Here is a 15,093-nt window from a genome sequence, read left to right on the forward strand (position 1 = left end):
GTTATGCTAACATGAATAACGTTAACTTCTCTGAAGTCCTTTCAGAAATATGTTTTAGCATAATCTTGTTAAATAAACAATGTAGAAATCCTTCTTTTCTAGTAACATTAGCGAACCAATATGATTTTGAGTTTGAAAAGAGTTTGCTAGCATGTTAGGTGGAGCTTCACTGACTAGCTAGCTTAACATTAAACCACCATGATGGCACAGCTTATAGGTATTATAAGCGTTGTGGCAATGATACAACAATGCATTGACAGAAAATGTACTTTTAATACTTAAGTATTTTTCAAAGCAAGTACTTCAGTACTTTAACTTAAGTAAAAATTTGACTGGACAACTTTCACTTGTATCAGAGTAACATTTGACCAGTGGGATCTGTACTTTTCATTAAGTGATGAAGTTGGATACTTTGTCCACATCTGCCTACAAGATAGGCATCTGATATATATCCATCCATTATCTGTAGCCGCTTATCCTGTTCTACAGGGTCACAGGCAAGCTGGAGCCTATCCCAGCTGACTATGGATGAGAGGCAGGGTACACCCTGGACAAGTCACCAGGTTATCGCAGGGCTGACACATATGCCCCTTTTCCACCAAAGCAGTTCCAGGGCTGGTTCGGGGCCAGTGCTTAGTTTGGAACCGGGTTTTCTGTTTCCACTGACAAAGAACTGGCTCTGGGGCCAGAAAAAATGGTTCCAGGCTAGCACCAACTCTCTGCTGGGCCAGAGGAAAGAACCGCTTATGTCAGCGGGGGGGTGGGGGGGCGGAGTTGTTAAGACCAACAACAATAGCAAGACCGCGAAAGATCGCCATTTTTAAGCGACGAGAAGCAGCAGCTGTACAAACGTGAAGTCATCCATTATTATTACTGTTGTTGTTGTTGCTGCTGCTTCTTCCGTGTTGTTTTTGCTTCGATATTCGCGCCAAGGTTTATGCAAACGTAGTGACGTAACTGACGTATACAGCGACGTAATGACGTGGCTTCCCTTAGCACCGCGAGCTATGGAAAAGCAAACTGGTTCTCAGCTGGCTCGCAAGTTGAACGAGTTGTGAACCAGCACCGGCCCTGAACCAGCCCTAGAACTGATTTGGTGGAAAAGGGGTAATAGAGACAAACAACCATTCACGCCTATGGTCAATTTAGAGTCACCAGTTAACCTAACCTGCATGTCTTTGGACTGTGGGGGAACCGGAGCACCCAGAGGAAACCCACACAGACACGGGGAGAACATGCAAACTCCACACAGAAAGGCCCTCGCCAGCCGCTGGGCTCGAACCCAGGACCTTCTTGCTGTGAGGTGACAGTGGTAACCACTACTCCACCTGGCTGATATACAGTATTTTCTAAAATCTAGGACAGTATGTTTTATTAGCTGTGTTACCTTTGCTCTTTGACGAGTAGCTTCTGGATAAAGTCTTTGGCCATAGAGCTGGTTTGGCTGAAGTATTGTGCGTCAAACTTGTACGTCAATGCCACAATGTTCTCCAGTGTCTCTTCATTTGTCTCGCCTTGGAACGGAGAAAGACCACTCAGCCTGAAAGAGTAAAATGTTACATTCATTTCAGAAAGACAGACAGATCAGACCTTTTGTATCTTGCCGCCATAGATTCATCAATATCAAGCACATCATTACAGAAAATGAAACACAAACATACACACACATTTGTAAACATATACAGTACATTTAAGATATGAAATATAGAAACTAGTATGTACAGTACATGATTATATAGAAATATAGAAACTAGTATGTACAGTCAAACTCAAGGTCACGGATTTTCAAAGGGCTGTAACTTGAAAACGGTTGATGGTACACAGATATTTACCATTATAAACTTATAGGAAATGCCATATGGGATTTCATTTGGCACCATGATCTTTGACCTTGAGTGACCTTGAAAGGTCAAACTGAGCGTCATGGGTTTTCAAAGGGCTATAACTTTAAAATGGTTAATGATAGCCAGATGTTTACCATTATCAACATATAAGAAGTCCTATATGGGCTTTCAGTTGCTGCCATGACCTTTGACCTTAAATGACTGAAATTTCAAACTTAAGGTCATGGATTTTCATAGGACTGTAACCTGACAGCTGATAATTGAGAAATATTACCATTATCAACATATAGATATAAAATAAGTGCTGCTGGGGCAGCAGTGAAGCTTCAGCAGGTGACACCTTCCTTGCATTGGCCATTCCTCAAAGTTTCTCAGTTGGTATGGAAACAAGTGAACATGTGCACTTGTTTATACTGGTGAAATGGGGCGTGTTCTCACCTCCCCTTGCTACACAATCAATCAGCAATCAGAGTGAATGACGATACTGATGTTCCATGCACTTAACATGTGAATAGCTGATGGGTGTGTTGTCAAGAGGCTGCTGCTGGCTGAAGTACTGAAATTCGTAAGATTTGTTTTTATTCTCTTTACAAAGTGCTAAAGATAAAGTTTGTTTTAAAGATATATATATACACACACACACACACACACACATATATATATTTAAAGATATATATATACACACACATATTTCATATATATATATGAAAACTAGAAGATTCAAGGCTTCTAGTGGTGTTACTTGAATGTTTCTAGCACAAAAACTCACGGAGCTTTATGGCCCTTTTCCACTACCCTTTTTCAGCTCACTTCAGCTCGCTTCAGCTCACTTCAGCCCGACACGGCTCGCGTTTCGACTACCAAAAACCAGCACGACTCAGCTCGTTTCAGCCCTGCTTAGCCCCTAAAACTCGCACCGTTTTGGAGTGGGGCTGAAGCGAGCCAAACCGTGCCGAGTGAGGTTGGGGGCGTGAGCAGACACTCCCCTGTGCACTGATTGGTGAGGAGGAGTGTCCTCACATGCCCACACACGCCCCGCGAGCACGCTGGGATCTGTAAACACCGCAAACCCGGAAGAAGAAGAATTACGAATTACGAGAATTTCTGAAGCCTTATGCGCCTCGCCTCATCTATACGCTCTTGCCAGTATCTGTCCGCGTTGTCGGTGACAACAAGCCACAGCACCAAGACCAGCAACACTAACGACTCCATGTCCTCCATGTTTATTGTTTACTATCCGGGTCGTGAGACTACCGCTTAAAAGCTCACTGATGTCACTGTTTGCGCTGCTTAACGACATCACCTGACGTCCACCCACTTTCGCTAACTCCACCCAATGTGTCCACCCACTTCCAGCCAGCACGGTTCAGCGCGGTTGTAGTCGAAATGCAACGCCAACAGCCCCGCTCAGCTCGACTCAGCCCAACTCAGCACGGCACGGCTCAGCCGCGTTTGTAGTGGAAAAGCGGCATTAGATGTGTGTTTACTAACAGTCCTAAAATTCCCCTGTGGGGGGTCGGCGACCTAAGTCACATGGCATGAAGATCAAATGGAAATGCTACTTTTCTGAACAAAGAGTGGTCTGTCAGAGGAGAAAACCCAGCTTATCACATATGATGCAGTGGAAACACAGACCATTCACAGTTGTGTTTTGTCGAAATTTTTAAAAATATTGATTCTATTGTGTTTAAAACTGCATTGGAAACCCGGCTAGTGTGGCTAATGATGTCTAAAACTTGTGTGCTAAGTGTATTTTGATCAAGTTTTTAGAGAGGTACTTACCATAAAATAAAATGGACATAAGTCTAATAGATTCAGTTTGTAATCAGATACTGGCTGTTAAAATGTTCGCAATGTTCCACTTTGTAAATAATCTAAAATAAACACCAAATAATAAAGAACCTAATAAAAGACATTAATAATGCAATTTTGCTGAAAGAACAGAATTGACAGAGCTAGTTAGAACTAGTGATTATTTCTCTGCTGATGTTTGCGTGAATAGGAGTCAGTCGAATGAAGAAACAATAATGAGGCTCACAAGTCCTTTTCACTTTTACATTACATTAACAGCATTTAGCAAATGCTGACAGAGACCTTTCTGTGTGGAGTTTCCATGTTTTCCCCTTGTGTATGTGGGTTCCCTTTGGTTGCGCCGGTTTCCTCCTACACTGTGTGCACAATTATTAGGCAAGTGAGTACTCTGACCCTACCATTATTTCTATGCATGTTTTCCAACCGCAAGCTAGATACACTTGAATGCTAATTGGATTTAAGCATTCTCAGGTGGTATTTATTTGTGTAATGAGGGAGGGTGTGACCTAAAGTCATTAATACCCTATATTAAGGTGTGCATAATTATTAGGCAGCTTCTTTATCTCAGGCAAAATGGGCCAAAAAAGAGATTTAACAGACACTGAAAAGACAAAAATTGTAAAATGCCTATCAGAGGGATGCAGCACTCTTGAAATAGCTAAGCTATAGAAATGTGAGCACAGAACAATCAAACGTTTTGTTGCAAATAGTCAACAGGGTCGCAAAAAATGTGTGGAGAAGAAAAGACACAAATTAACCGCAAAAGACTTGAGAAGGATTAAACATGAAGCTACCAGGAACCCATTATCCTCCAGTGCCACAATATTCTAGAACTGCAACCGACCTGGAGTGTCCAGAAGGACAAGGTGTTCGGTGCTCAGAGACATGGCCAAGGTAAGGAAGGCTGTGAAACACGACCACCACTAAACAAGACTCACAAGTTGAAATGTCAAGATTGGGCCAAGAAATATCTGAAGACAGATTTTCCAAAGGTTTTATGGACGGATGAAATGAGAGTGACTCTGGATAGACCAGATGGATGGGCCCATAGCTGGATAACTAATGGACACAGGGCACTTTGACTCAGACACCAGCAAGGTGGTGGAGGGGTAATGGCATGGGCTGCTATTATTAAGGATGAGCTAGTTTGACCATTTCAGGTTGAAGATGGACTTAACATCAACTCCCAAACCTACTGTCAGTTTCTAAAAGATACATTCTTCAAGCAGTGGTATGGGAAGAAGTCTGCATCATTCAAGAAGGCCATGATTGTTATGCAGAACAATGCACCATCACATGCACCCAAGTACTCCACTGCTTGGCGAGCCCACAAAGGCCTTAAAGATGACAAAGTAATGACATGGCCCCCTTCCTCACCTGACTTAAACCCTATTGAGTACTTGTGGCCCCTTCTTAAGCATGAGATTTACAGCGAGGGAAGACAATACACCACTCTGAATAGCATTTGGGAGGCCGTGGTTGCTCCTGCACAAAAAGTTGATCGTCAACAAATCAAAAAACTAACAGACTGGATGGAAGGCTCATGGCAGTTATTGAAAAGAAGGGTGGCTATATTGGTCACTGAATATTTTTGAAATGCTAGAAGTGTTTATTTGTTAATTCTGAGTTGTTTATTTGTTACACTGAAAATTAAAATAAACAAGTGAGATGGGAAACTTTAAGCTTTTCATTTAGTTGCATAATAATTCTGCACACTTGTATATTCCCCTGAGAAGGCCTAAACTCCCCTTTCCTTTGTTAATCATTCTGGTTTTAGGTTTATTAACAATTTGGATTGACTGAGAGCACTGTATTTGTTCAACGATAAAATTAATCATCAGGAATACAACTTGCCTAATAATTGTGCACACAGTGTACAGTTAATGCAGCGAGGTGAACTGGCTACTCTAAATTGTCTGTGTGTGAATGGTCGAGAGGAGAAACCCTCTATAATAATCCAGTAGAAGGCAAAAGGAAACCACTACTGTAATCTTTCCCTAGAAACTTTGATGGCGGCCACGTCACTGCATGATGTGCCAAATAGATAGATAGTCAAATATTGACACTTTTTCCTGAACTGAAATACGTTTCCCTTTTGCATCTGCCTTCAATAAGAAGGTATCTCACCCAGAACAACATACAGCATACCCAGAGCAGCCTGGGGAGCAGTTGAGGGTTAGTTGCCTTGCTTTATTTTCAGGCGCATAACTCAAAAACTATTAGGAATTTTTTTCACGAAACCTGATAGTTATGTTAAGTGACTAGATGAGTTGTGCCTCTTGACATTTTGGGATTTCTGTGATTTTTATTTTTTCCGTATTTCCATGGCAACCAATTCAACTTAGGAAAGTTTGGAGTGGGGTTTCATGTGGGGGCCGGGGGGATTTGTCATCTCCTCGTGACTCTTGTCTCTCTAGTTATGCTGCATCCATGATGCCTTGGACTTAGTAAGTTGTAATAACACCATTTCTCACCTCGGCATGTTCGACGTATGAACATGGATGCCGTCACGAAAGCATGTTATTGTTTGCTCTGTCAGAGCATGTACATAAATCTCATGCAAATCTCATAAAAAGCTACTTGAAGTGCAGTGGCGGCTGGTAGTCTTTCAAACGGGGAGGCTGGTCGGTTACGATATTTCCAGATTTTAAAAGAAAAAAGAAAAAACACATCAATTTTGGGGCGGCACGGTGGTGTAGTGGTTAGCGCTGTCGCCTCACAGCAAGAAGGTCCTGGGTTCAAGCCCCGGGGCCGGCGAGGGCCTTTCTGTGTGGAGTTTGCATGTTCTCCCCGTGTCCGCGTGGGTTTCCTCCGGGTGCTCCGGTTTCCCCCACAGTCCAAAGACATGCAGGTTAGGTTAACTGGTGACTCTAAATTGACCGTAGGTGTGAATGTGAGTGTGAATGGTTGTCTGTGTCTATGTATTAGCCCTGTGATGACCTGGCGACTTGTCCAGGGTGTACCCCGCCTTTCGCCCGTAGTCAGCTGGGATAGGCTCCAGCTTGCCTGCGACCCTGTAGAAGGATAAAGCGGCTAGAGATAATGAGATGAGATGACATCAATTTTGCTCATACTCTTGCCTCTGATCTGGCTGATTGTTGGCAGGGTCACAAACTGTGAAATAACAGGTTCTTTTGGCCCATTAGCCTACTGTCCAATATACATGATGGTGGTGTTGGAGGGGAGGGGTATATTTTAACATTTTATATTTTAAAATTGTGGCATGTTGTTTAAAAATTGATCATTATTGAAAGCAGCTCTTTGTCAGGAACCTCAGCAGTAACAGCAGAGTGTTCTGGAATAGGCACAAGCACTGACCTTGGGGAGCCAAACATAGAGCTGGGTGCCACACATTTCATTCAATGACACTTTCTCTATATTTTACTTATTTTGACTGAGAGATGTTTTATTGACAATTTTGATAACCCTTCACTTTTAATCCAGGTCTGTAGTGTGAAATGTTCTCGGCTGTGTTTTTGTTTAAAATGTTTTCCAAATTGTAGCTGTGTTTAATTCATATCCAGAGAAATATATATTCCAATATAATATGCTCAGCATAAACATTTTAAATAGTTTCTATATTTTTGGTCCATCCATGACATATTACTAAAGTAGCCTATTTACTGTTGTTGATGTGGGTCACTTGCTGTTAGCCAATTCACTTTCTCATACCAGGAGAGCTGAAAGGAACGAGTATTATTCCCTACCTTTTTCACCAAGTCAATTTGAGGCGTTGGTCTACCCTGCTCTTTAATTTTAATTTTTTCCTCAAAAGGAAGACTGGCAAATGGCTTCGCCAAAATTAAATCAGCAATGCTTGGCATCCATACGCAGCTTTCTTGCTAGCTGACTAGCCCCCTCAAGTTCAAGTTCAGTTACTCAAATAAACGAAATTTCTGGAACTAAGATAGCAAACTTGACAACACTATATTTACACTTTATTTACAATGAAAATATATACAAACTAAAAAAGCTGGTAGAAACCGTATGTAATGAATGAAATCAAAATGTAAGCTGATCTCTTACAATACACCATAGCACTTGCAAATCTGCATGGGACTGAACTGAAATTCACCGCTGCCTGTCTATATTTGAAACGAGCTGTCAATCAAAGAAAATATCCGGCCGCTTTCACCAATCACCAGTCTCCTCGTGGAAAGCTTTGCCATGTCCCTCCCACTGTGAGGCTGGGAGTCCGTGGGTGGGCGTTTTCGCAGTATTTGTCCAATAATCATCTTGCATTTTGATATTGAAAAGCGCATAGCTCCCAAATGCCACTGAAGTCCACTGAGGCTGGGCTGCATCGCGTTGTCACGAGGGGGAAAAACTCACGCACACATTAGGCGAACTGGGGAAAGTTATAACGGAATGATTTCGCACTGTAGTTGGGTTGAGCACATATATTTCTATGATTCTGGATCTGAAATAGCAATGTTATAAGGTCGGCTATAACATAAGCCTAGCGCAATTCATCCTACACGATGTTCGTCATTTTTAGAGGAGGCTGAGCCTCCCTCGTTGTCTTAGAGCAATCGCCCGTGTTGAAATGTACTTTTACAGTTACAGGCCTGAATGACTACTGGTACTGTTCTACTGTTTGGCAGCACAGTAGTGTAGTGGTTAGCACTGTCACCTCACAGCAAGAAGGTTCTGGGTTCAAGCCCAGTGGCTGATGGGGGCCTTTCTGGGTGAAGTTTGCATGTTCTCCCCATGTCTGTGTGGGTTTCCTCCACAGTTAAAAAACATGCAGTTAGGTTATCATAGGGCAGCCATGGACTGGGGTTGGGCTGAAGTTCCCTTGAGCAAGGGCACCTAACCCCCAACTGCTTCCTGGGCACTGTAGCATTGCTGTCCACTGCTTTGGGTATGAGTGTGTGTGCTCATTGCTCATTTGTGTGTGTTCATTGCATCAGATGGATTTAATGCAGAGGAGGAATTTTCACTGTGTGCTTGAGTGTATGTGTGAAAAATAAAGGCTCCATGGCTTCCTACTATTGTAAACTTTAAACATTCATACAAAATTACAGAATGAAATTGCAAAACGGCAGAAATGATGGACAATAGCGAGTAGCTTGAGTAGCAATGAGTGATGCAGCTAACGTGAGCAATAACTAATGTTCATGATTACCTTCTCAATATTGTGATTAGTATAGCCAATGTTATATATTTAACCAAATACTGTGTGTATATTAACTGATCTATAGCCAATTCTGCTATAAACTCATTTAAAAGTAAAGAAGGGGGACTTTACATTCTTCACAGTGTGAATGGGAAGTAAACGGGGAAGGAACTGGGAAGTGAGAAGACGACCCCAAATAGACGAACTGAAATTATAAGTTGAGGGGGCATTTTCAGTGGATTTTAGGTGAGGAAGTGTACCGTAAGTTGCAACTTCACCTTGAAGGCAGCATTAGTCTGCCTGTTACAGTGTCTTGCAAAAGTATTCATCCTCCTTGGTGTTTGTCCTGTTTTGTCGCATTATAATCTGGAATTAAAATGGATTTTTGGAGGGTTAGCACCATTTGATTTACACAACGCCTACCACTTTAAAGGTGCAAATTGTTGTTTTATTGTGACACAAACAATAATTAATATGAAAAACACAGAAATCTGGAGCGTGCATAGGTAGTCACCCCCTTTCATATGAAACCCTTAAATAAGAGCTGGTCCAACCAATTCACTTCATAAGTCACGTAATTAGTTGATTAAGCTCCACCTGTGTGCAATCAAAGTGTCACATGATGTCTATAAATCAACCTATTCTGGAAGGACCCTGACTCTGCAACATGACTAAAAAAGCAACATGAAAACCAAGGAGCCTCCAAACAGGTCAGAGACAAAGTTGTGGAGAAGTATAGATCAGGGTTGGGTCATAAAAAATATCCCAAACTTTGAATATCCCACGGAGCACCATTAAATCCATTATAGCAAAATGGAAAGAATCACTACAAACCACTACAAACCTGACAAGAGAAGGCCGCCCACCAAAACTCACAGCCCGGGCAAGGAGGGCATTAATCAGAGATGCAACAAAGACACCAAAGATAACACTGAATGAGCTGCAAAGATCCACAGCAGAGATGGGAGTATCTGTCCATAGGACCACTTTAAGCTGTACACTCCACAGAGTGGGACTTTATGGAAGAGTGGCCAGAAAAAAAGTCATTGCTTAAGAAAACGCATTTGGAGTTTGCCCAACAGCATGTGGCAGACTCCCCAAATACATGGAAGATGATTTTCTGGTCAAATGAGACTAAAATTGATCTTTTTGGCCATCATGGGAAAGGCCATGTGTGGTGCAAACCCAACACCCTGAGAACACCATTCCTACAGTGAAGCATGGTGGTGGCAGCATCATGCTGTGGGGATATTTTTCATCTGCAGGGACAGGAAAGCTGGTCAGGACTGAAGGAAAGATGGATGGCACTTAATACAGGGCAATTCTGGAGGAAAACCTGTTTGAGTCAGCCAGAGGTTTGAGACTGGGACGAAGGTTCATGTTCCAGCAGGACAATGACATGGAACATACTGCTAAAGCTACATTGGAGTGATTTAAAGAGAAACATTTAAATGTCTTGGAATGGCCTAATCAAAGCCCAGACCTCAATCCAATTGGGAATCTGTGGCATAACTTCAAGATTGCTGTACACCAACGCAACCCATCTAACTTGAAGGAATTGGAGCAGTTTTGCCTTAGGGAATGGGCAACAATCCCAGTGGCTAGATGTGCTAAGCTAATAGAGACATATCCCAAGAGACTTGCAGCTGTAATTGCAGCAAAAGGTGGCTCTACAAAGTATTGACTTTTTTGGGGGGGTGAATACCTATGCACAGTCCAGATTTCTGTTTTTTTTTTTCATGTTTGTGTCACAATAAAAAACAACAATGTGCACTTTTAAAGTTGTAGGCATGTTGTGTAAATCAAATGGTGCTAACCCCCAAAATCCATTTTAATTCCAGCTTGTAATGTGACAAAACAGGACAAACACCAAGGGGGATGAATACTTTTGCAAGACACTATAGATAGGACCCCTTGCGAAGTCGTGTCACTGTTTTCTGAACTTACCTCTCCTATTACTGTATGAGCAGTTATAGATCCTTCTTGAACTTTCTGCTCCTGCTTTTTGCCCTGTAGGGTATTTGTCACGGTGCAGGCACTTACGGATGTATGTGTAGAAGATTAACGAGGAGCAAACAGTGACGGAGGCAAAACGTGAGACGAGAATCAGAGTTGTAGAACAAGCAAGGGTTGGGCAATCGGCAAACAATGTTAAGGGGGAATGACAAAGAGCGTAAATAGAAAAGAGAGATGCAAGAGTCAGAATAACGAGAGTCAGTAGAAACAACAAGGCTTGTTATGAACTGATGAGAGCAAAACAATACTTCGCGTTGGAGTAGTGTGAGAGAGAGGTTTATATAGGCAGGGGGACTAATTAGGATGATGAGTGACAGCTGAGTTCAACAGTCTGGAGACAGAAGGCGCTGTGAGTTTTGGGGAGTGTAGTCCATGGTCTCCATGTTTCTAGTTGGGACAGTTTCAGCAGGTTTACTGACAGTATTACAGTTGCCTGAATCTATCTTGCCAATTATATTCCTGTTTGCCACTAAACAGTTCTGACTTTTTAACTGATTTTTGCTATTATTTTTCAGGGATGCGTCAATCCCATTTTCAAACTGAGTGAGACTACATGTTTGTTTGTTTTTTATGACTCAGCAACACTGACATGGACATTGAAATGAATAACCTGCTTAGTCTTAAAATGAGGATTTGAGCAATTCAGATTGACCTGTGGGTGTTTTGAAAAGCATGAGTCAGAAGAGGAACAGAAGTACTTACAGGATATAGGTGATGACACCAATGCTCCTAAGGAAAAGAAACATAGCAGAGAAAATTCTTTCACTTGTCACACCCCCAGTTATGTAACAGACAATTCCACAAAAACAGCACTAAAGAAGTGAACCATATACAATACTCTAAACTCAGCTTGCTTACAGTTTCTGCCCAGCATCATAACCAAACGCAGGGTTTTGACTTCACTTCCCTTTGCAACCGAAACAGTGAACATGCAACTCTGCTGTTTCTCATCATACATGTGTGTAGTGCTGAGAAATAAGTAGCAGAGTTGTTTTACAAAAGGCCCTAACTGCTCTTAACTGCACACGAAGTGTAAATGACTGTGAGAGCCAGAAATCTGTCAGGCAAAGTCAGGCATCTTTGTACAGAATCCTGTGGTCAGGATTCAACATGTCAAATATGCACCCTTCGACATGTATGTACAGTGGGGCAAAAAAGTATTTAGTCAGCCACCAATTGTGCAAGTTCTCCCACTTAAAAAGATGAGAGAGGCCTGTAATTTTCATCATAGGTACACTTCAACTATGAGAGACAGAATGGGGGGAAAGAATCCAGGAAATCACATTGTAGGATTTTTAATGAATTAATTGGTAAATTCCTCTGTAAAATAAGTATTTGGTCACCTACAAACAAACAAGATTTCTGGCTCTCACAGACCTGTAACTTCTTCTTTAAGAGGCTCCTCTGTCCTCCACTCGTTACCTGTATTAATGGCACCTGTTTGAACTCGTTATCAGTATAAAAGACACCTGTCCACAACCTCAAACAGTCACACTCCAAACTCCACTATGGCCAAGACCAAAGAGCTGTCAAAGGACACCAGAAACAAAATTGTAGACCTGCACCAGGCTGAGAAGACTGAATCTGCAATAGGTAAGCAGCTTGGTGTGAAGACATCAACTGTGGTAGCAATTATTAGAAAATGGAAGACATACAAGACCACTGATAATCTCCCTCGATCTGGGGCTCCACGCAAGATCTCACCCCGTGGGGTCAAAATGATCACAAGAACGGTGAGCAAAAATCCCAGAACCACACGGGGGGACCTAGTGAATGACCTGCAGAGAGCTGGGACCAAAGTAACAAAGGCTACCATCAGTAACACACTACGCCGCCAGGGACTCAAATCCTGCAGTGCCAGATGTGTCCCCCTGCTTAAGCCAGTACATGTCCAGGCCCGTCTGAAGTTTGCTAGAGAGCATTTGGATGATCCAGAAGAGGATTGGGAGAATGTCATATGGTCAGATGAAACCAAAATAGAACCTTTTGGTAAAAACTCAACTTGTCGTGTTTGGAGGAGAAAGAATGCTGAGTTGGATCCAAAGAACACCATATCTACTGTGAAGCATGGGGGTGGAAACATCATGCTTTGGGGCTGTTTTTCTGCAAAGGGATCAGGACGACTGATCCGTGTAAAGGAAAGAATGAATGGGGCCATGTATCGTGAGATTTTGAGTGAAAACCTCCTTCCATCAGCAAGGGCATTGAAGATGAAACGTGGCTGGGTCTTTCAGCATGACAATGATCCCAAACACACCGCCTGGGCAACGAAGGAGTGGCTTCGTAAGAAGCATTTCAAGGTCCTGGAGTGGCCTAGCCAGTCTCCAGATCTCAACCCCATAGAAAATCTTTGGAGGGAGTTGAAAGACCGTGTTGCCCAGCGACAGCCCCAAAACATCACTGCTCTAGAGGAGATCTGCATGGAGGAATGGGCCAAAATACCAGCAACAGTGTGTGAAAACCTTGTGAAGACTTACAGAAAACGTTTGACCTCTGTCATTGCCAACAAAGGGTATATAACAAAGTATTGAGATGAACTTTTGTTATTGACCAAATACTTATTTTCCACCATAATTTGCAAATAAATTCTTTAAAAGGGCGGCACGGTGGTGTAGTGGTTAGCGCTGTCGCCTCACAGCAAGAAGGTCCTGGGTTCGAGCCCCGGGGCCGGCGAGGGCCTTTCTGTGTGGAGTCTGCATGTTCTCCCCGTGTCCGTGTGGGTTTCCTCCGGGTGCTCCGGTTTCCCCCACAGTCCAAAGACATGCAGGTTAGGTTAACTGGTGACTCTAAATTGACCGTAGGTGTGACCGTAGGTGTGAATGTGAGTGTGAATGGTTGTCTGTGTCTATGTGTCAGCCCTGTGATGACCTGGCGACTTGTCCAGGGTGTACCCCGCCTTTCGCCCGTAGTCAGCTGGGATAGGCTCCAGCTTGCCTGCGACCCTGTAGAAGGATAAAGCGGCTAGAGGAGATGAGATGAGAAATTCTTTAAAAATCAGACAATGTGATTTTCTGGATTTTTTTTCTCATTTTGTCTCTCATAGTTGAGGTATACCTATGATGAAAATTACAGGCCTCTCTCATCTTTTTAACCCTTTGATGCAAAACATGGGTCAAAAGTGACCCGGCTGAGTTTTTATCTTCTATATCTTTGCAATAAATTAATTCCATCATTCAGTATTCAAGGTATTCCTCAATTAACTTGTTTTTGATCATCATACATCCTTATTTTATTTTTTCCTTTCTTACTTTTTGAATAAAAACCCTTTTTGTATCACTACCCTTCTAATGCACAACATGGGTCAAAAACGACCTGCATTCATTTTCCAGGTTATTTCATGTACGGCTGAGTGTTTCTATGATATACTTTTGAAATAAATTAATTTTGTCATTTACTTTTCCAAATATGCAGTAAATATCTTGTTTTTGTTTAGCACAAATAATCATTTTTATTTTTCCTTTCTTAAGTTATGAACAAGCACAGCTTTTGTAATTCTACATCAAGTTTACACACATGGGTCAGAACCGACCCGCATGCATTTACTCCAGCGTTTGGTGGGAACTGTGAATTGTGCTTGTGTCGGACATTTCACAGCTCAGCACAGCGCCCTTTGCCCATCTAATACATGGAAGTAACGTTTTTCAATTGTTCTAACATTACCTTAGAAAAAAATGGATTATGTTTAGGTTCCCTTGAGAGTGAGTAGATTACTTGTCAGAAAGTTACAAGTAATTACTATTAGCTACCGAGCTGTTGACATATTCTACTTTAGTTAGCTAATTTTATTGTAGTTGGCTTAGCTAACTACATAGTTAATAAATAAATAACTGGCCCCATTCACTGCTAAAGTAATTACTTGAAACAAATTATTATTATAGTATTAAGACACTTAATTTTAAATCACACTTGGATGACCCGTGTGTAGTAATATAAAAAGTATTTTTGTTCATAAAGTAGGAAAGAAAAAATTAAATTAATGATTTGTGGTAATTAAAAACAAGATATTTAAAGAATACTTGGAATATTCAATCATAAAATAAATTGATTTCAAAAGACAGAGCAAAGAAAAACTCAGTCAGCATGAAATAACCTGGAAAATGAATTAGAAGGGGTGTGCATATGTTTTGCATCAAAGGGTTAAGTGGGAGAACTTGCACAATTGGTGACTGGCTAAATACTTTTTTGCCCCACTGTATATGTGTGTGTGTGTCACTGTGCATGTATGTACATGTACATACCACATATCAGCTGCTGTGCTCAGAGGTTCATACTTGATGATCTCAGGTGCTGAAAGGAGAAATA

General features: G+C 41.9%; 1 protein-coding gene across 8 annotated transcripts in view; it reads right to left on the reverse strand.

Annotated features, from left to right (window-relative positions):
• Positions 1-15,093, reverse strand: part of si:dkey-240h12.4 (death-associated protein kinase 2) — an 85,928-nt gene that overhangs the window by 22,725 nt on the left and 48,110 nt on the right. For all 8 annotated transcript variants that reach the window (XR_009651226.1, XR_009651225.1, XM_060904906.1 and 5 more), the window contains 3 exons: positions 15,030-15,078; positions 11,494-11,520; positions 1,388-1,540 (listed from right to left, as the gene is read on the reverse strand). Coding sequence is in view for 6 of the 8 variants with exons in the window: in XM_060904906.1 (XP_060760889.1) it covers positions 1,388-1,540; positions 11,494-11,520; positions 15,030-15,078 (229 nt within the window). In the remaining 2 variants the exon portion in view is untranslated. The remainder of the gene's footprint in view (positions 1-1,387; positions 1,541-11,493; positions 11,521-15,029; positions 15,079-15,093) is intronic.

This window comes from Neoarius graeffei, chromosome 22, assembly GCF_027579695.1.
Source record: "Neoarius graeffei isolate fNeoGra1 chromosome 22, fNeoGra1.pri, whole genome shotgun sequence".
In the NCBI taxonomy this organism is placed as follows: Eukaryota; Metazoa; Chordata; class Actinopteri; order Siluriformes; family Ariidae; genus Neoarius; species Neoarius graeffei.